This window comes from Phocoena sinus, chromosome 21, assembly GCF_008692025.1.
Source record: "Phocoena sinus isolate mPhoSin1 chromosome 21, mPhoSin1.pri, whole genome shotgun sequence".
Classification (NCBI taxonomy): Eukaryota; Metazoa; Chordata; class Mammalia; order Artiodactyla; family Phocoenidae; genus Phocoena; species Phocoena sinus.
In genome coordinates, this window is record NC_045783.1 from 31,115,341 (window position 1) to 31,138,501 (window position 23,161).

The 23,161-nt window shown below is 35.8% G+C and overlaps 1 protein-coding gene across 1 annotated transcript in view; it reads left to right on the plus strand.

Annotated features, from left to right (window-relative positions):
* Positions 1-23,161, plus strand: part of LOC116746886 (disintegrin and metalloproteinase domain-containing protein 5-like) — a 139,523-nt gene that overhangs the window by 75,418 nt on the left and 40,944 nt on the right. Inside the window, exon 14 of the mRNA XM_032618655.1 lies at positions 14,355-14,550. Coding sequence (XP_032474546.1) covers positions 14,355-14,550 — 196 coding nt within the window. The remainder of the gene's footprint in view (positions 1-14,354; positions 14,551-23,161) is intronic.

Below are 23,161 nucleotides of genomic sequence, written 5' to 3' on the forward strand. Positions count from 1 at the left end.
GTATTTTGAATGTTTCATCCCCCTCCATCCTGGTTTGCAACATTTCTGCAGAGAAATCCACTGATAACCTTATGGATTCCTTTATATGTAGTGAGTAATTTTTATCTTGCTGCTTCAAAAATTTTCTTTTGACTTTTAACATTTTGGTTATAATTTGTCTTAGGGGAATATATTTTGGGTTTTTCTTGCTTGGAGACCTTTTAGCCTTCTGTTCCTAGCTGTCCGTATGTCTCCCAAGATTTGGGAAGTTTTCAGCTATTATTTCTTTAAAAATCTTTCTGCTCCTTTCTCTCTGTTTTCCCCTTCAGGAGCTCTCATGATATGAATGTTCATTTGCTTGATAAGCTACCATAATTCAGGTAGGTGTTCTTTGCTTTTTTATTATTTTTGGTTGTTGTTGTTTCTCTACTAGATAATTGGAAATAAACAATATTCAGGTTCACTTACTCTTGCTTCTGTGTGATTGATTCTGCTTTTGAAGTCTTTTATTAAATTTTTATTTTTATTATTGTTTTCTTCAACTCTACAATTTCTGTTTGGTTCTTTTTGATGGTTACACTTTCTTTATTCCTCCATTTTGCTCTTGCAGTTTTTTCAATTTCCTCTGGTTATCTACCTATGTTCTCTTACATTTCTTCATCGAGGTTCTTTAAGATGATTATTTAAAAATCTTTCCACAAATTAAAGCCCAGATTTAGATAACTTCCCTGGTGAATATTACCAAACATTTAAAGAAGAAACAATAGCAATACACCACAATCTCTCCCAGAAAATATAAGAGAAAGGGATACTTTAAAACTCATTTTAGGGCTTCCCTGGTGGTGCAGTGGTTAAGAATCCACCTGCTAATGCAGGGGACATGGGTTTGAGCGTGGTCTGGGAAGATCCCACGTGCTGTGGAGCAACTAAGCCTGTGCACCACAACTGCTGAGCCTGTGCTCTGGAACACGTGAGCCACAACTACTGAGCCTGCGTGCCACAACTACTGAAGCCCGTGTACCTAGAGCCCGTGCTCCACAACAAAGAGTAGTTCCCGCTCACCACAACTAGAGAAAGCCCACGCACAGCAACAGAGACCCAATGCAGCCAAAAATAAATAAATAAATTTATTTTTAAAAAATAAATAAGAAAAATAACTCATTTTAAAGGACAGTATTACCCTGACACCAGATGAAAGCCTCACAGGGAGACTATAGACCGATATTCCTCATGAATGTCAATGCAAAAACCCTTTTAAAATTACAAACAGAATCCAGAAATATGAAAAGAATGCCACCATGACCAAGAGGGATTTATTTCAGTACTGCAAGTTTGTTTAATTAATGTAGCACACTATATTATTTAAATAAAGGAAAAGAAAGTACATGATCATCTCAGAAGATTCAGTGGAAGGATATAACAAATGTAATAACCACTCATTTATAAAATTATGCACAAATTATAAATAGGGAGAAACTTAACCTGATACAGGTCATCTATGAAATACCTACAGCTAACATCATACTAATAACAAAATTCTGAGTACTTTCCCCCTAAAATCAGACACAGAGCAAGGAGGTGTAGGCTCTCATCACCTCTATTCAGTGCTGTACTAGAGACTGTAGAAAGTACAGTCAGGTAAGAAAAAGAAATAAAAGTCGTCCAATTTGGAGGGAGGAAGTACACGTCTCTCTGCAGATGACATGATCCTGCATGTATGTAATAATCCTAAGGAATTCATCAAAAATAGCTTTGAAAACAAAAGAGTTTATAAAAGTCACAAGATACACAGTCACTATACAAAAATGAATTGAATTTCTATGTAATTGCAGTGAACAATCTGAAAATGAAATTAGAAAAACAATTCCATTCACAGTAGCATAAGAATACTCTTAATAAAAGAAATGCAAAACAGATTCACTTAACACAGTTTTGAGGAAAAGAAAAAAATCTAAGTGAAGTTGGAATATTCCATGTGAATGGATTGGAAGACTCAGAATTGTTAAGATGGCAATTTTTTCCTTTCTCGGCGGTCCCCAGTAGTATCTCTAGGTTTAATGAATCAGTATAGAACTCACAGTTCTCAGCATATAGCTTACTCATGACTATGATTTATTAAAGCCAAAGGACACAAAGAAAAATCAGTAAAGGCTATCTTTACATTTACTTGTTTTTCTTCATGGATTTCCTTCATCAATGTTTTATAATTTTCAATGTGCAGATCTTATATATCCTTAATAAAAATTATTCCTAAGCATTTTACTCTTTTTGATGCTATTGTAAATAGGATTTTTTCTTAATTTGTTTTGTAGATAGCTCATTTTTACTGTAAAGAAGCACAACTATTTTTGTATGTTGATTTTGTATCTTGCAACTTTAAATAATTAAGTTATTTTTAAAAGTTTTTTTGGTGAAGTCTTTAACCTTTTCTATATATAGCATAATGTCATCTGCAAACAGAGACAATTTGACTTCTTTTCTTCCAATTTGGATGTCTTTTATTTCTTGCCTCATTGCTCTGGCTAGGACTTGCAGTACTAGGTTGAACAGGAGTAGTGAGAGAGGGCATCCTTGGCTTGTTAGCTATGGGATTGTCATATATGGCCTTTATTATGTTGAGGTGCATTCCTTCCTATAGCTAAGTTGATAGTTTTTCATCATGAAAATATATTAAATTTTGGCAAATGCTTTTGCTGTATCTGTTGAGATAATCATGTTATTTTTATCCTTAATTCTGTTAATGTAGTGTATGGTATTTATTGACTTGGGTATGTTCAACCATCCTTGCATCCTAGGGCTAAACCTCATTTGATGATGGTGTATGAACATTTTAATGTGCCGTTGAACTTGGTTTGCTAGTATTTTGTTGAGGATTTTTGCATCTATGTTCATCAGACTGTTCATCAGGTCAAAACTACTTTGGCATATAGTTTTCTTTTCTTGTGGTGTCTTTGTCTGACTTTGGTCTGAGGGTAATTCTGGCCTTGTAAAATGAGTTTGAAAGTGTTTTTTCCTCTTCAATTTTTTGGAAGAGATTAAGAAGGATTGGCCTTAATTTTTCCTTCAATGTTTGATAGAATTCAACTGTGAAACCATCTGATCCTAGGCTTTTCTTTTATGGGAGGTTTTTGATAACTGACTCAGTCTGTTTGCTCATTATTGGTTTGTTCAGATTTCCTATTTCTTCATGATTCAATCTTGGAAGATCATTTCTAGGTTTCTTCTAGTTTATAAAATTTGATTATAATTGTAGTCTCTTATAATCCCTTGTATTTCTGTGCTATCTGTTACAATGCCACCTCTTTCATTTTTAATTTATATGAATTGTCTCCCTTTTTTTTTCTCAGTTAGCCTAGCTAAAAGTTTGCCAATTTTATCTTTTCAAAAACCCAGCTCTTAGTTTTTGTCACTTTTTAAAATTGTTTTTCAAATCTCTATTTCACTTATTTCTGCTCTAGTATATATTATTACCTTCCTTCTGCTAACTTTGAGCTTAGTTGGTTCTTCTTTTTCTAGTTCCTTGAAGTGTTAGGTAGGTTGTTTGTCTGAGATCATTTTTTGAATATAGGTGTTTATTATTATGAAAGTTCCACTCAGAAGTAAATTTTCTGCATCCCTTGGGTTTTGGAATGTTGTTATTTCCATTTTTCATTTTCTCAAAATATTTTTGCTTCCTTTTAATTTCTATGTGGACACATTGTTTTTTTCAGTAGTGTATTGTTTAATTTTCATAAATTTGTGAATTTTCAAGTTTTCTTTCATTGTGGTTGGAAAAGATGCTTGATATGATTTCAGTCTTTTTAAATTTGTTAGGACTTGTTTTTGGCCTATGCTGTGTATCTTGGAGAATGTTCTATGTGCACTTGAGGAGCATATATATTCTGCTGCTATTGGATGGAACATTCTGTGTATGTTTGTTAGGTCCATTAGGTCTATAATATTGTTAAAGTCCATTGTTTTCTTATGGATTTTTCTGTTATGGATGATCTAACCAATATTGAAAGTATGGTAATGAAGTCACCCATTATTATTACTGTATTTGTGACTGTTTCTTCAGTTCTGTTAATGTTCGCTTTGTATATTTATGTATTCTAAGGTTGGGTGCTTATGTATTTGTAATTGTTATAAATATTGTTTATTTAAGTTCTTAAAGTCTATGTTATCTGATATAAATGATTGCCATTTGCATGAACTACTTTTTCCATCCCTTCACTTTCAGTTTATTTGTATCCTGAAGGCTTAAATGAGTTTCTTATAGGCAGCATATAGTTGAATTTTGTTTTTTATTCATTCATCTACTCTAATGTCTTTTGATTGTTGAATATAATTCATTTACTTTCAAAGTAATTATTGATAAGGAAGGATTTGCTATTGCCATAGTGTTGCTTTCTGTTTGTTTTGTAGTTCTTTTGTCCCATTTTTCCTCTCTCACAGTCTTACTTTGTGATTTTTTTTGTGGTGGTATGCTTTGATTCATTTCTCTTTATATTTTGTGCTTTGACTAAAAGTATTTTCTTTGTGATTTTCACAAGGCTTACACAAAACATTTTATAGTCATAACAGCCTATTTAAACTGATAATGTCTTCAATTTCATACAAAAACTCTAAGCTTTTACTTCTCTCCCCCCACATTTCATGCTGTTAGTCATATTTTAACATTTAAAAATATTGTGTATCCATGAACAAATTGTTGCAGCTACAGTTATTTTTAATGCTTTTGTCTTTTAACTTTTATACCAGAGTTAAAAGTAATTTACTATACCACCATATTATGTATAGTATTGGAGTATCTGAATTTTATTGAATACTTACTTACTAGTGGATTTTATCCTTTCATATGTTTCCATGATGCTATTTGGCATGTTTTCATTTTGACTTGAAGAACCTTCTTTAAAGAGCCTTTTTTTTTTTTTTTGGTAAGACAGGTCTAGTGGTGATGAACTTCCTCAACATATGTCTTTCTGGGAAAGTCTTATCTCTTCTTCATTTCTGAAGGACAGCTTTACCAGCTATAGTATTCTTGGTTGGCAGATTTTTTTCTTTGAAAATATCTTCCCACTTTCTGAACTGCAAGGTTTCTGCTGAGTAGTCTTACAGTCTTATGTGGATTCCCTTGTGATAAGTTTCTTTCCTCTTCTGTCAGTATTTCTTTATTAAGTAAGCTTTCTGCCCTTTCTCTTTGCTCCTTCTGGGATTCCCATATGCATAGGTTGTTTCTTTCGACAATGTTCCTTATATACCATAGAATTTATCTTTTTTCTTCTTTGTTCTTCCAACTGGATAACTTCAAATAATTGTCTTTGGATTCACTGTTTCTTCTGCTTGATCAACTGTGCTTTTGTAGCTTTTTATATGAAAAGTTTCAGTTCAGTCATTTCATTCTTCAGATCCAGAATTTATTTAGTTCTTAAAAAAATTTTTCTCTCTTTGTTAGATGTCTCATTTTGTTCATGTATTGTTGTCCTGATTTTTATTGATTTGCCTATTCTCTCTCATAGTTCACTGAACTTATGATGATTATTTTTAATTTTTTTTGTCAGGCAATTCGTGCATCTTCATTTCTTTGGGGTCTTCCACAGAGATATATTTCAGTCCTTTGGTGGTGTCTTGTTTCCTTGATTCTTTATGTTCCTTGATGCCTTGCATTGCTGTCTTCACATTTGAAGAAGTCGCCATCTCCTCCAGTGTTTAGTAACTGGCCTTGGGAGAGAAAGAAGTCAGGCACCAGTCAGCCCAGCTAGAGTTCTGAGGGTCTCTCAGACCTTTTCTATGGGTGTGTATACTCCATTCCTCTTATTCCCTCATGGTGGGAAAGTTTAGGATTGTATGCTTTCTCTCAGTCTTGCAAAGCCAGTATGAATGTGGAAAGCCTCCTATTTATTTTTCTTAAGGCTGTGCCCTGAAGTGTTCAAAGTTGTGCACCTTCCCCGAGTTCAGCAGAGTCCAGGCAGCTGCTAATATCCATGTGTCCTCCGCAGCATTCTGCACACTGTTGGAGGCTTACGTGCACCATCTGCTGGAGAGTGTGGGTGCTGGCTATACGGGTGTGTGTGGAGTAGGTGTTCTCTTGGCTAGTTGTGGGTGTCCTCAGGTGAGGCATCCTATTGGTTCATATGGAGGGCTCTTGCAGGAGCCTGCGAGCCAGTTATTAGGATACATGGCTGGTTGCTGTGATCCATACATTGTTGCTGTGAGCACCCATCCCTTCTCCCTACTCGTATGTGTCTCCAGACTGTCAATCCGCTCAGTGTTCTGGGTGGGGGAAGACAAAAGTGGGCCTCGTGGCCAGAGTCTCACAAGGCTGGGGAAACCAGGCTCCTTACATCACTTTCACTTTCTCCTCTTGGAGAAGTCACAGGCCACCTTGGAGAAGGGGTGATGTGGGTCAAGAGGAACTGTTGTTCTTACCCACTTCAATGCATCTACTCTCAGATGTTTTTTCTCTAAAAGGGGACTGGAACCTTTTTGTTGGATTCCTGGACTCCCATAAAGGTATTCTTATCCATGGTAGTTGTTTCTGTGTGAGTATGCAGCCTGGAATCCCCTATTCTCCCACCTTACTGATGCCACTCTCCTCTTCTTTCCCATTATTGGACATAGTATAGGATTAGTTATTGATATTAATAGTAACTTTAAAAATTAACCAACCTGGGGACCTTCAAGATGGTGGAGGAGTAAGCCGTGGAGATCACCTGTCTCCCCACAAATACATAAAAAGTACATCTACATGTGCAACACCTCCTACAGGAAACCTACTGAACGCTGGCAGAAGACCTCAGACTTCCCAAAAAGCAACAAAATCCCCACGTACCTGGCCGTGTGCCTGACAGGGTCTTGGTGCTCCGGTTTGGTGTCAACCTGAGCCTCTGAGGTGGGAGAGCCGAGTTCAGGACATTGGACCACGAGAGACCTCCTGGTCCCATGTAATATCAATGGGCGAGAGCTCTCCCAGAGATCTCCATCTCAGTGCTAAGACAGAGCTCCACCCAATGGCCAGCAAGCTCCACTGCTGGATGCCCCATGCCAAACAACTAGCAAGACAGGAACACTACCCCACCCATTAGCAGAGAGGTTGCCTAAAATCATACTAAGTTCACAGATACTCCAAAACACACCACCAGACACAGCCCTACCCACCAGAAAGACAAGATCCAGCCCCACCCACCAGAACACAGGCACCAGTCCCCTCCACCAGGAAGCCTACAAAACCCACTGAACCAACTTCACCCACTGGAGCAGACACCAAAAACAATGGGAACTACAAACGTGCAGCCTGCGAAAAGGAGACCCAAACACAGTAAGTTAAACAAAATGAGAAGACAGAGAAATATGCAGCAGATGAAGGAGCAAGGTAAAAACCCACCAGACCAAACAAATGAAGAGGAAATAGGCAGTCTACCTGAAAAAGAATTCAGAGTAATGATAGTAAAGATGACCCAAAATCCTGGAAATAGAATGGTGAAAATACAAGAAACATTTCACAAGGACCTAGAAGAACTAAAGAGCAAACAAACAATGATGAACAACACAATAAATAAAATAAAAAATTCTCTAGAAGGAATCAATTGCAGAATAACTGAGGCAGAAGAACGGATAAGTGACCTGGAAGATAAAATAGTGGACATAATTACCGCAGATCAGAATAAAGAAAAAAGAATGAAAAGAATTGACCACAGTTTCAGAGACCTCTGGGACAACATTAAATGCACCAACATTCGAATTATAGGGGTCCCAGGAGAAGAAGAGAAAAAGAAAGGGTCTGAGAAAATATTTGAAGAGATTATAGTTGAAAACTCCTGTAACATGGGAAAGGAAGTCGTCAATCAAGTCCAGGAAAGGCAGAGAGTCCCATACAGGAAAAATCCAAGGAGAAACACGCCAAGGCACATATTAATCAAACTGTCAAAAGTTAAATACAAAGAAAAAATATTAAAAGCAGCAAGGGCAAGCAACAAATAACATACAAGGGAATCCCCATAAGGTTAACAGCTCATCTTTCAGCAGAAATTCTGCAAGCCAGAAGGGAGTGGCAGGACATATTTAAAGTGATGAAAGGGGAAAACCTACAACCAAGATTACTCTACCCAGCAAGGATCTCATTCAGATTCGATGGAGAAATTAAAACCTTTACAGACAATCAAAAGCTAAGAGAATTCAGCACCACCAAACCAGCTTTGAAACAAATGCTAAAGGAATTTCTCTAGGCAGGAAACACAAGAGAAGGAAAAGACCTACAAAAACAAACTGAAAACAATTCAGAAAATGGTAATAGGAATATACATATTGAGAATTACCTTAAATGTAAATAAATTAAAATGCTGCAACCAAAAGACATAGACTGGCCTGAATGGATATAAAAACAAGACACATATATATATGCTGTCTACAAGAGACCCACTTCAGACCTAGGGACACACACAGACTGAACGTGAGGGGATGGAAAAAGGTATTCCATATAAATGGAAATCAAAAGAAAGCTGGAGTAGCAATTCTCATATCAGACAAAATGGACTTTAAAATAAAGACTATTACAAGAGACAGAGAAGGATACTACATAATGATAAAGGAATCAATCCAAAAAGAAGATACAACAATTGTAAATATTTATGCACCCAACATAGGAGCACCTCAATATATATGGCAAACACTAACAGCCATAAAAGGAGAAATCGACAGTAACACAATAATAGTAGGGGACATTAACACCCCACTTTCACCAATGGACAGATCATCCAAAATGAAAATAAATAAGGAAACACAATGTTTAAATGACACATTAAACATGATGGAGTTAACTGATATTTATAGGACATTCCATCCAAAAACAACAGAATATACTTTCTTCTCAAGTGCTCATGGAACATTCTCCAGGATCATATCTTGGGTCACAAATCAAGCCTTGGTAAATTTTAGAAAATTGAAATCATATCAAGTATCTTTTCCGACCACAACGCTATAAGACTAGATATCAATTACAGGAAAAAAAAAACTGTAAAAAATACAAACACGTGGAGGCTAAACAATACACTTCTAAATAACCAAGAAATCACAGAAGAAATCAAAGAGGAAATCAGAAAATACCTAGAAACAAATGACAATGAAAACACAATGAACCAAAACCTATGGGATGCTGCAAAAGCAGTTCTAAGAGGGAAGTTTATAGGAATACAATCCTACCTAAAGAAGAAAAATCTCAAATAAACAGTCTAACCGTACACCTAAAGCAATTAGAGAAAGGAGAACAAAAAAAATCCCCAAAGTTAGCAGAAGGAAAGAAATCATAAAGATGAGGTCAGAAATAAATGAAAAATAAATGAAGGAAATGATAGCAGAGATCAGTACATCTAAAAGCTGGTTTTTTGAGAAGATAGACAAAATTGATAAACCATTAGCCAGACTCATAAAGAAAAAAAGGGAGAAGACTCAAGTCAACAGAATTAGAAATGAAAAAGCAGTAACAACTGACACAGCAGAAATACAAAGGATCATGAGAGATACTAGAAACAACTATATGCCAATAAAATGGACAACCTGGAAGAAATGAACAAATTCTTAACAAAGCACAACCTTCTGAGACTGAACCAGGAAGAAATAGAAAATAAAAACAGACCAATCACAAGCACTGAAATTGAGACTGTGATTAAAAATCTTCCAACAAACAAAAGCCCAGGACCAGATGGCTTCCCTGGCGAATTCTGTCAGACATTTAGAGAAGAACTAACACCTATCCTTCTCAAACACTTGCAAAATATAGCAGAGGGAGGAACACTCCCAAACTCATTCTATGAGGCCACCATCACCCTGATACCAAAACCACACAAAGATGTCACACACACAAAAAAATCCTCAACAAAATACTAGCAAACAGAATCCAACAGCACATTAAAAGGATCATACACCATGATCAAGTGGAGTTTATCCCAGGAACGCAAGGGTTCTTCAGGATATGTAAATCAATGTGATACACTATATTAACAAATTGAAGGATAAAAACCATACGATAATCTCAATAGATGCAAAAAAAGCTTTTGACTAAATTCGACACCCATTTATGATAAAAACTCTCCAGAAAGCCATAGAGGGAACCTACCTCAACATAATAAAGGCCATATATGACAAACCCAAAACCAACATCATTTTCAATGGTGAAAAACTGAAAGCATTTATTTCATCTACGATCAGGAACAAGAAAAGGATTTTCACTTTCGCCACTTTAATTCAACGTACTTTTTGAAGTCCTAGCCTTGGCAATCAGAGAAGAAAAATAATAAAAGGAATCCAAATTGGAAAAGAAGTAAAACTGTCACTGTTTGCAGATGGCATGATACTATACATAGAGAATCCTAAAGATGCTACCAGAAAACTATTAGAGCCAATCAAAAAACTATTAGAATAGCAGGATACAAAATTAATGCACAGAAATCTCTTGCATTCCTATACACTAATGATGAAAAATCTAAAAGAGAAATTAAGGAAACACTTCCATGTACCATTGCAAAAAAGAGAATAAAATACCTAGGAATAAACCTATCTAGGGAGACAAAAGAGCTGTATGAAGAAAACTATAAGACACTGATGAAAGAAATTAAAGATGATATAAACAGATGGAGAGATATACCATGTTCTTGGATTGGAAGAATCAATATTGTGAAAATGACTATACTACCCAAAGCAATCTACAGATTCAGTGCAATCCCTATCAAACTACCAATGGCATTTTTCACAGAACTAGAACAAAAAATTTCACAATTTGGATGGAAACAAAAAAGGTCCCGGATAACCAAAGCAATCTTGAGAAAGAAAAATGGAGCTGCAGGAATCAGGCTCTTGGTCTTCAGAGTATACCAGAAAGCTACAGTGATCAAGACAGTGTGGTACTGGCACAAAAACAGAAATATAGATCAATGGAACAGGATAGAAAGCCCAGAGATAAACCCACGCAATATGATCACCTTATTTCTCATAAAGGAGGCAAGAATATAAAATGGAAAAAAGACAGCCTCTTCAATAAGTGATGCCTTGAAAACTGGACAGCTACATGTAAAAGAATGAAATTAGAACACTCCCTAATACCATACACAAAAATAAGCTCAAAATGGATTAAAGACCTAAAGGTAAGGCCAGACCCCATCAAACTCTTAGAGGAAAACGTAGGCAGAACACTCTATGACATAAATCACAGCAAGATCCTTTTGACCCACCTCCTAGAGAAATGGAAATAAAAACAAAAATAAACAAATGGGACCTAATGAAACTTCAAAGCTTTTGCACAGCAAAGGAAACCATAAACAAGACGAAAAGACAACCCTCAGAATGGGAGAAAATATTTGCAAATCAAGCAACTGACAATGGATTAATCTCCAAAATATACAAGCAACTCATGCAGCTCAATAGCAAAAAAACAGACAACCCAATCCAAAAATGGGCAGAAGACCTAAATAGACATTTCTCCAAAGAAGATATACGGGTTGCCAACAGACACATGAAAAGATGCTCAACATCACTAATCATTAGAGAAGTGCAAATCAAAACTACAATGAGGTATCACCTCACACGGGTCAGAATGGCCATCATCAAATATCTGCAAACAATAAATGCTGGAGAGGGTGGGAATGTAAATTGATACAGCCACTATGGAGAACAGTATGGAGGGTCCTTAAAAACTACAAGTAGAACTACCATATGACCCAGCAATCCCACTACTGGGCATGTACCCTGAGAAAACCATAATTCAAAAAGAGTCATGTACCACAATGTTCATTGCAGCACTATTTACAATAGCCAGGATATGAAAGCAACCTAAGTGTCCATCAACAGATGAATGGATAAAGAAGATGTGGCACATATATACAATGGAATATTACTCAGCCATAAAAAGAAATGAAATTGAGTTATTTGTAGTGAGGTGGATGGACCTAGAGTCTGTCATACAGAGTGAAATAAGTCAGAAAGAGAAAAAGAAATACTGTATGCTAACACATATATATGGAATCTAAAAAAATAAAAAAGTTTCTGATGAATCTAGGGGCAGGACAGGAACAAAGACGCAGATGTAGAGAGTGGACTTGAGGACATGGGGAGGGGGAAGGGTAAGCTGGGATGAAGTGAGAGAGCAGCATTGACATATATACACTACCAAATGTAAAATAAGTAGCTAGTGGGAAACAGCTGCCATCGCACAGAGATATCAGCTCCGTGCTTTGTGACCACCTGGAGGGGTGGGATAGTGAGGGTGGGAGGGAGAGGCAAAAGGGTGGGGTTATGGGGATATATGTATATATATATAGTTGGTTCACTTTGTTATACAGCAGAAACTAACACAACATTGTATAGCAATTATATTCCAATAAACATGTTAAAAAAAAATTAACCAACCTGTCAAATACAACTAGTATAGTTACGTAGTGTCATCCGTGTGCCAAAAGGAAATATTTTTCTGCTGCACAAACAAGATTCACATGTCCACAAGGATACCTGAACAACTGCTGTTGAGACTGGGATAGTATTTATGATTCTAATTAGTTCCTGGGCCCAATTATGGAAAGGGACATAGCCCAGACTATGATTTTTCTGAAATACACAGTAATTTTTTTACTATGCTGTTAAGGCTGATATCATGGTCAGAAGCAGTAAATTAACTCACTCATCCCTGGTTCAGTTGTGTAAAGGGACACAGCCCTGTATATGAATTATACATTACATATGCAGACTGATAGTCTTGGCAAGAATAAAAATAAATTTAAAATTACAAGGAAAAACAAAATAAAAATATTTTAGGAGAAAATAATGTGGAACAAGGAGCCAGAAGATTTAATGTTTTAGGGTCGTCTGGGAATTAGAGAGCCGTGGAAAGGAAAATAAACACACTTTAATGGAGGAGCAAGTACAGTGATAAAGCTTGGTTCAAAGGGCATTTAAGGATCTGGGTATTTAAGTATTGAAAAAGAAGTTGGGTGAAAGAAGCCACTCTAATAAGGCTATATACTGTATGATTCCAACTATATGACGTTCTGAAAAAGGCAGAACTATGGAGACAGTGAAAAATCAGTGGTTGCCAGGCACTGAGGGGGGGATGACTAGGAAGAGCATGGATTATTAGCGTAGTGCGAATACTCTGTATGATACCACAACAATAGATACATGTCGTTATACATTTGTCTAAACCTGTAGAATGTGAAACACCAAGAGTGAACTTTAATATAAACCATGGATTTTGAATGATTATGATGTGTCAGTGTAAGTTCATCAGTTGCAACAAATGTGCCACTCTAGTAATACCTGCTTTGCATGTGTAGGGCAGGGGTTATATGGGAAATCTCTGTACTTTCTCCTCATATTTTCCTGTGATCCTTAAACAGCTGTAAAAAATAAAGTTTTAACGGTAAAAGAAATTAGAATAAAAGGAAGATTGCCATTTATACACATTTGTAAAAGAAAGTATATTCTGAAGAAACAAATATTAATACTTTCTCATTATATGTATTTTCTTTTGAAAACAATTTTGATTATTTGTTTTGATTTGAATGCTAACTCTATAAGCTTGGGTAACACAAGTATTGTTTTGTCTTCCCACCCATCTCTTGGAGAACTTGTGTCAGATTTGCTGCAGGTAGCAGATACTTGTTGTAAATGAGAAAACTATCTAGAAACCCTCTTTCAGAGGCGGGGCAGTGAATGTTATATAATCTGGGTCTCTAGGACCTTTGAAGCCAGAACAAATTTGACTTAGTTTGTGTACGATAGTGATGATAGCTCTAAGAAATTGGGACTTGTGTTGAGGAAAGGGTTTGCAGTCATGGTATTTATGTGTTTGTTTTCAAAAGCAGATATGCATAAAGGGAACCCCGGAAGCTATGAGCTAACAGTGAACACTGAAGAGATCAGAGATATATAATTGGACAAGTTACTTTTTACAATTGTTTTCAATGTGGTACATGAAACAAACCTTCTCTTATGTGTTCTGCAAACTTTTTTCTAAATGTTTATGAGGGATATTTATTGTTTTGTAAATGGTTGCTGATTTCTGCTTTAAGGATGGCATATGGAGAAACCAGAGTCTGCCCGTGTGAGCATATCCTTAGTGGGTTGAAAGTAATTTTTATAATAATCATTTAGCTCTACTTTCTTTTTTGTAATTATGGTAGTCTGCTTATCTTTGAGTTTCTCATATCTCTCACAAGCAATACCCACTCCTTTAGCACAGCAAATTCAGTCACCTAAATGTCTGTGCAATGCTTAACTGGTTAACAAGAAGACAATTTCCTCATTGCTCTTAGCAACTCAGAAAAAATGGATGGAAACTTCAAGCCTGAAAGAGAAAAAACTTGGGTATCATTTATATGTAATTTTTTTCTTATGTTTCTTTTCTCTTCCAGATAAAACCAGTTAATACACCTTGTAGGAAAATAGTTGATGAATGTGATTTTCTAGAATTCTGTGATGGGAAAAACGCACACTGTGTGCCTGACACTTATGCACGTGATGGACAGAGTTGTGATTCGGGTGACTCCTTCTGTTACAAAGGACGATGTCGGTCGTTTACCAGACAGTGCAGAAAATTAATTGGAGGAGGTAATGACCACTATTTTCTTCTTAGTTCCTAAATTCTGATGATCCCAAGCTCTGTTATTTAATGCTATAAAACAAAAATGTAAGTGTAATTTTAAAATAAGTGTATCCTATTTGTAGGCCTAATGTATATTAGTGTTAAAAGAAGTAAAGTTTTCTTGATTCTGAGAAAAAACTTCTGAATTTATAAGGAATCCTTATTTGCACAAGGGAGAGACCTCAAGTGGAAATGCAGCTTCTTGGAAGATTATATTGACAAAATAAGTAATAGTCAACCTAAGAAAGAAATAGAGAATTTTATTCAAGCCAATCTGAGGATTATAACCCAGGAGATAGTCTTCCAAAAAGCTCTGAGAACTGTTCTGCCCATTAGAGGTCAAGGCAAAGTTATATATGTTTTCAAGACAAAGGGTTATACATGAAAGTAACATACTGACAGTATACATAGTCCAGATCTGCGTGTAGAAGACAAGTAGTGGTTCATCGTAAACCCTTACAGGATTGAGAAAGGAATGTTATCTCCTAAGGAGTCATCTTGCTGATGCCAGGAGAGCATTGCTCTTTTTGTTTTGACACATAAAGCAATGTGAGTGCAAAACGAACAGTTACGTCAGGGTTTCTCCACCTCAGCACTGTGAATATCTTAGGCTGGGCAGTTCTTGCTGTGAGGGGGTGTGGGATCCCGTGTACTTTAGCATTTTTAGCAGCATCCATGGCCTTTTCCTTCCAGACACAACGCCTGCAGACCTTTGTGGTTTTCACAGCTGGGGTGGAACTGATACTGGCTTCTAGAGGGTGGCAGTCCGGGTTGCTACTAAATATCCTACCATGCACAAAACAGCCCCTATAAGAAGGAATTATCTGACCCCAAATATAAGGACTTACCAGATGCCATCTCATTAATTGCTTTCTGGCTGTTTTGTAGTTCCACTGAGAGAAAATATTTGCAAATCGTACATCTGGTAAGAAATTAATATCCAGAATATATAGAAAACTCCTAAAACTCAGCAACAGAAAACAAACAGCCCGATTCAAAAACAGGCAAATGATGTGAATAGATATTTCTCTAAAGAAGACATGCAGATGGCCAATAAGCATATTAAAAGAAGCTCAACACCACTAATCATTAGGGAAATGCACATCAAAACTATGAGATACCGCCTCACACCCATTAGGATGGCTGCTGTCAAAAAAACAGAACACAACAAATGATGAGGATGAGGAAAAATTGCAACAGTTGTGCACTGTGGGTGGGAACGCAAAACGGCATCACCACTATTCTGTGTATGGAGATTGCTCAGATTATTAAAAATAGAATTACCATATGACCCAGCAATTCCTCTTCTGGGTATACCCAAAAGAATTGAAGGCAGTGTCTGGAAGAGATATTTATGCACTCATGTTCATAGCAGCATTATTCACAATAGCTAAAACTTGGAAGCAACCCAAATGTCCATCAGTGGATGAATGGATAAAGCAAACTGCGGTGTATATACACAATGGAATATTATTTAGTCTTAAAAAGGATGGAAATTTTGCAACAAAGTACAACATGGAGGAGCCTTGAGGACATTATGCTAAATGAACTAAGCCAGTTACAAAAAGACAAATGCTGTATGATTCCACTGAAATGAAGTACTTAGTAATCAATATCACAGATACAGAAAGTAGAATGGGGGTAGCTGGGGCTTGGGGAAGGGAAAAATGGAGAGTTGTTATTCAATAGGTATAAAATTTCCATTTTAGAAAATAAAAAGTTACGGAGATGGATGGTAGTGATGGTTGCACAACAGTGTGAATGCACAATGGACCACCGAACTGAACACTTAAAAATAATTGGTAAACATTATGTGTATTTTAACACAATAAAAATTTGTAGAAAACAAAAACCAATTTATTTGATATATAGTACCTACCTCTTTTAAAATTTCTTTAAAATAATCCAGCTCCATATTTTTTAAAGCTTCATTGCATAATTTCCTTACTCTGAAGCCCATGTTTTACCATTTTATCATCATATTTTGTATAGTTAGATCTAAATCTTTAATTTCTTGAAGCTTGGGAACTATTTCCTCCCATCCTCTGCTTTCATGAGCATCTAAAATAGAATTCATAGGTAGTAAATGTATGTGGATTTTTTTTAAGCGGGAGGACAAAAAGGAAGGATCCCTTCTGCCAACACAGTGCTGATGTCACTCACTTCAGCACTTCATATATGGCAAGTCTAGTGATCATCAACTTCTTCAGCTTTTGTTTGTCTGGAGAGATTTTCTCTCTCCTTAATTTTTTTTTTTGCGGTACGCAGGCCTCTCACTGTTGTGGCCTCTCCCGCTGCGGAGCACAGGCTCCGGACGCGCAGGCTCAGCGGCCACGGCTCATGGGCCCAGCCGCTCCGCGGCATGTGGGATCCTCCCGGACCTGGGCACGAACCCGTGTCCCCTGCATCGGCAGGCGGACTCTCAACCACTGCGCCACCAGGGAAGCCCCTCTCCTTAATTTTTTAATTGAAGTATAGTTGATATACAGTAATAATAGATGTTACAGGTGTACAGTATAGCAATTCACACTTTTTATGTTTATACTACTTTAATAGTTACCATAAAATATTGGTTATATTCCCCACGTTATACAATATATTCTTGTAGCTTATTTTGTACCTAATTTATACCTCTTAACCTCCTACCCTTATATTGACCCTCTCCCCTTGCCTGTCCCCCTGGTAACCACTAGTTTATTTTCTGTATCTGTGAGTTTGCTTCTTTTCTGTTATATTCACTACTTTGATATATTTTTTAGATTCCACATATAAGGGATATCATACAGTATTTGTCTTCCTCTGACTTATTTCAGTTAACAGTGACCTCCAAGTACATCCAAGTTGTTGCAAATGGCAAAACTTCATTCATTTTTATGTGTGAGTAGTATTCCATTGTGTGTGTGTGTGTGTGTGTGTACTCGTACACCACGTCTTCTTTATCCATTCAACTGTTGATGGACACTTTGGTTGCTTCGACAATTGTAAATAGTGCTTCTGTGAACATTGGGAGGCATGTGTCTTTTTGAATTAATGTTTTTGTGGGGTTTTTTTTGGATATATATCCAGGAGTGAAAATGCTGGGTCGTATGGTAGTTCTACTTTTAGTTTTTTAGGACCTCTATACTGTTTCCCGCAGTGGCTACCCCAGTGTACTTTCCCGCCAATAGTGTACGATGGTTCCCTTTTCTTCACATCCTCTCCAACGGTTTTTATTCATTTTCTTTTTGATGATAGCCATTCTGACCAGTGTGAGGTGATACTGTGGTTTTGATTTGCATTTCCCTCATGATTAGCGATGTTGACCATCTTTTCATGCACTTGATGGCCATCTGCATTTCTTTTTTGGGAAAATTTCTATTCAGTTCTTCTGCCCATTTTTTAATCGGGTTGTTTGTTTGTTTGTTTGTTTTAATGTTGAGTTGTCTGAGCTTTTTATATATGTAGGATATTAACCCCTTATCTGTCATATCATTTGAAAATGTTTTCTCCCAGTCTGTAGGTTGTATTTTCATTCTGTTTATGGTTTCCTTTGCTGTGCAAAATCTTTTAAGTTTAATTAGGTCCCATTTGTTTATGTTTGCTTTTATCTCCTTTGTTTTAGGAGATGAATCAAAAAAAAATATTCCTGCGATTTATATCAAATAGTGTTCTCCCCCTGTTTTCCTCTAGGAGTTTTTTGGTATCCGTTATACATATATATTTTATTTACAGTTATCCATTGCTGAAGACTTAAATTGTTTATATATTTTGGATATTGTGAATAAAGCTGCAATGAACATGGAAGTGCAGATATCTCTTTGAGATCCCTATTTCAATTTCTTTTGACGTGTACCCAGAAGTGGGTTTGCTGCATCATGTGGTAGTTCTATTTTTAAGATTTTGAGGAATCTCGTAGTGGCTTCACCAATTCACATTCCCCCTAACAGTATACAAGTTTTCCCTTTCTCAACATCCTTGTCAACACTTGTTATCTTTCTGATAATAGCAAAAGTAAAAGGTGTGACGTGATGTCTCACTGTGATTTTGATTTTGATTTTCCTGGTAATTCATAATGTTGAGCACCTTTTCATGTACTTATTGGTCACTTGCATGTCTTCTATGGAAAATGTCTATTCAGATCCTTTGTGCATTTTCGAATCTTTGTTGTTGTTGTTATGGAGTTGTAAGAGTTCCCTATGTGCTTTGGATATGAATGCCTTATCACATATATGATTTTCAAATATTCTCCCCTTCTGTAGGTTTCTTTTTATTTTATTACTTGTTTCTTTTGCCATGCAGTAGCTTTTTAGTTTGATGTAGTCTCACTTATTTTTGCTTTTGTTGCTTCTGCTTTTGGTGTCACAGTCAGGAAATTGCTGCTGCCAAGATAAATGTCAAGGAGCTCTTTCCCTGTTTTCTTCTAGAAGTTTTACTGTTTCATGTCTTATGTTTGAGTCTTTAGTCCATTTCAAGTTCATTTTTCTGAGCAGTGTAAGATAGAGGTCCAATTGCATTCTTCTGCATGTGGTTATGCAGTTTCCCCAACAGCATTAATTGGGTAGACTCTCCTTTCCCTATTGAGTTTCCTGGCTCCCTTGTCAAATATTAGTAGACTGTGTGTGGGGGATTATTTATGGGCTCTCAACTATGTTCCGTTGTTCTATGTGTCTATTTTTGTGGCAATACCATATTTAGATTACTAAAACTTTTAGTGTAATTTGAAATTAAGAAGTGTGAAGGCCCTGGATTCTTATTTTTCTTTCTCAGGATTGCTTTGGCTATATGGGGTCTTTTATGGCCCCACAAAAATGATAGGATTGTTTTTTCTATTTCTGTTGAAAAATGCCATTGGAATTTTGATAGGGATTGCATTGAATCTATGGACAGCTTTGCGTAATACAGACATTTAAATAATATTAATTCTTCCAATACATGATAATGGGATATATTCCCATTTGTTTGTGTCTTCTTCAATTTCTTTCGTCAAAGCCTTGTTTTCAGTGGACAGATATTTCACCTCCTTTGTTAAATTTATTCCTAAGTATTTTATGCTTTCAAATCCTTTTGTAAATTGGATTGGTTTCTTTGTTTCTTTTTCTTTTTCAAACGTTTAGTTATTAGTGGGCAGAAATGCAACTGTCTCATATATGTTTTGTATCCTGTAACTTAAACAAATTTGTTTATTCTAAGAATTTTTTTGTAGAGTCTTAGGATTTTCTGTATATAAGATCATATCATCTGCAAACAAGGGCAATTTTATTTCTTCCTTTCTGATTTGGATGCTTCTCATTTTTTGTCTTTCCGAATTGCTCTAGCTATGACTTCCAGTGCTATGTTGAGTAGGACTGGTGAGAATGGGCCCTGTTGTCTTTTTCCTGATCATGGAAGAAAAGTTTTCAACCTTTCACCACTGAGTGTGACATTGGCTGTGAGTTTGTCATATATGGCCTTTGTTGTGTTGCAGTATGTTCCTTCCAGTCCCAATTTGTTGAGAGTTTTTTACCATGAGAGGATGTTGTATTATGTCAAATGCCTTTTATGCATTTATTGAGATGATCATATAATTTTATCTTTCATTCTATTAATGTGACATATCACATTTATTGATTTCCATTCGTTGAACCAACCTTGCATCCCAGAGATAAATCCCACTTGATCATGGTGAATTATTATTTTAATGTGATGTTGAATTTGGTTTGCTAATATTTCTGAGAAATTTAGCATCTGTATTTATTGGGGTTATTGGGTTACTGGTCTGTAATTTTCTGTATTTATTGGGGTTATTGGGTTATTGGTCTGTAGTATCCTTACACTTTGGTTTTGGTAGCAGGATAATGCTGGCCCCATAAATTGAGTTTGCAGGTGTTTCCTTCTCTTCAATCTTTTGGAAGAGTTTGAGAAGGATGGACATTCATTCTTCTTTAAATGTTTGATATTCACCTGTGAAACCACCTGGTCCTGGGCTTTTCTGTGTTGGAAGTTTTTTGAACCTCCTTATTTGTAATTAGTCTGTTCAGATTTTCTATTTCTTCATGTTTCAGTCTTGGTAGTTTGTATGTATTTGAAGATTTTATCCATTTTTTCTAGATTGTCCAGTTTGTTGGTTTATAATTGTTGATAATAGTCTCTCAAGATCCTTTGTCCTCTGTGGTAGCAGTTGTAATATTTTCTCTTTAAATTCTCTTATTTATTTGAGCCCTCTCTTTTTTCTGATTTAGTCTACCTAAAGTTTTGTCAAATCTTTCTTTTCAAAAAACTAGCTCTTCATTTCTTTCTATTATTTTCTGGTCTCTATTTCATTTATTTGTGCTCTGATGTTTGTTATTTCCTTCCTTCTGCTAACATTTGCCTTAGTTTGTTATTTTTCTACTTCCTTGTTAAGTAAAGTGAGGTTCTTTATTTGAGATCCTTATTTTTCCTTAATGTACCATTTGGTGTTGTAAGCTTTCTTCTTAGAACTGCTTTTGTAGCATCCCAGAGATTTTCATATGTTATATTTTTGTTTGTTTTAAGATATTTCTTGATTTCTTGTTTGATTTCTTCTTTGACCCACTGGTTGTGCAGGAGCATATTGTTTAATATCCACATATTTGTTAATTTTCCAGCTTTACTTCTGTTATTGATTTCTAGTTTTATACCTTTGTGGTCAGAAAATATAATTACTATGATGTCAGTCTTCTTAAATTTGCTAAGCCTTGTTTTGTGACCTAACACTGCTCTATGCTGGAGAATGTACCATGTGTGCTTGAGAAGAATGTGAATTCTGCTGCTGTTGGATGGAATCTTCTGAATGTTTGTCAGATCCCTTTGGTTTAATGTATGGTTCATGTCCAACATTTATTTGTTGATTTTCTGTCTGAATGAACTATCCATTGTTGAAAGTGGTGTGTTGAGTTCCCCTACTATTATTGTATTTTTGTCTATTTCTCCCTTCATATCTGTTAGTATTTGCTTAATATAGTTAGGTGCTCTATTGTTGAGTGCATATATATTTATGATTGTTATATCTTCTTGATGAATTGACCTCTTTACTATTACATAATGACCATCTTGGTCTCTTGTTTCTATTTTTGCCTGAAGTCTATTTTGTCTGATGTAAATATAGCTACCTTTGCTCTCTTTTGGCTTCCACTTGCATGGAATATATTTTACCATGTCTTACTTTTGACATTCTGTGTGTCCTTAATACTCTACTGAGTCTCTTGTAGGCCGCATAATAGGGTCTTTTTTTTTTCTATCCAGCCACCGTATGTCTTTTGACTGGAGAATTCAGTTCATTAATGTTTAAAGAATTACCGTTACTTAACAGTCAACTAATGCCATCGTATTTGTTGTTTTCTGGGTGTTTTGTGTTTTGTAACTCTATTTTTCTTTTATTCTTTTCTTTTTACCTTCTTTTGTAAATTAATGATTTTCTATAGTGGTATACTTTGATTCCCTTCTATTTATCTTTTCTGTATCTACTTTAAGTGTTTGCTTTGTGGTTACCGTGAGGCTCACATAAAACATATGATAATTTATCTTCGATCACATTAAAAACTCTATCCTTTTATCCCCTTTCATATTTTCGATGTCACCATTTACATTTTTTTTAAATTGAGGTATAATTGAAATATGATATTATATTAATATCAGTTGTGCAACATAGTGATTCAATACTTTTAAATATTGCAAAATGATCATAATAAGTGTTGTTAACATCTATCGCCATGTATAGTTACAATTTTTCTTGTACTGAGAACTACATCTTTTCATATTGTGTACCCACTAAAAGTTGTTGAAGCTATAGCTATTTTTAATACTTTCTTCCTCCAACTTTTATATTAGAATCAAGAAGTTGACACATCACCATATTACAGTATTAGAGCATGCTGAATCTGACTTTATGCTTGTTTTTACCAGTATGTTTCACATTTTCATTTGTTTTAATGTTACTAATTAGCATCCCTTTACTTCAGCTTGTAGAACTCTTTTCAACATTTCCTATAAGACAGGTTTAGTGGTGGTGAATTCCCTCCGTTTTTGTTTCTTAGGGAAAGTCTTTATTTCCCCTTCAATTCTGATTAACAACTTTTCTGGTTAAAACATTCTTGTTTGACAGTTTCTTTCTCTTAGCAGTTTTAATAGATCATCCCATTCTCTCCTGGCCTACAGAGTCTCTACTGAGAAATTTAGATATCCTTATGGGAGTTTCCTTGTATGAGAAAATTTTTTTCTGTTGCTGCTTTTATAATTATCTCATTGTCTTTGGTTTAGACAGTCTTATGATTATGTGCATTGCAAAAGATTACTTTGAGTTGAATTTTGAGGTGATCTATTAGCTTTATAAACTTGGATATCCAAATCCCTCCCAGGCATGGGACATTATCATCCATTATTTCTTTAAAGAAGCATTCTATCCCTTCCTCACTCTCTTCTCCTTCTGGGACTGCAGTGATGTGTTTGACGGTACCCCATAGGTCAGGTGGTATCTTCTTCATTCCTTTTCATTCTATTTTTTGTCTCCTCTAATTCAGTAATTTATTTTATTTTATGGAAGTATAGTTTATTTCCAATATTATGTTAGTTTCAGGTATACAATATAGTGATTTTATTTAT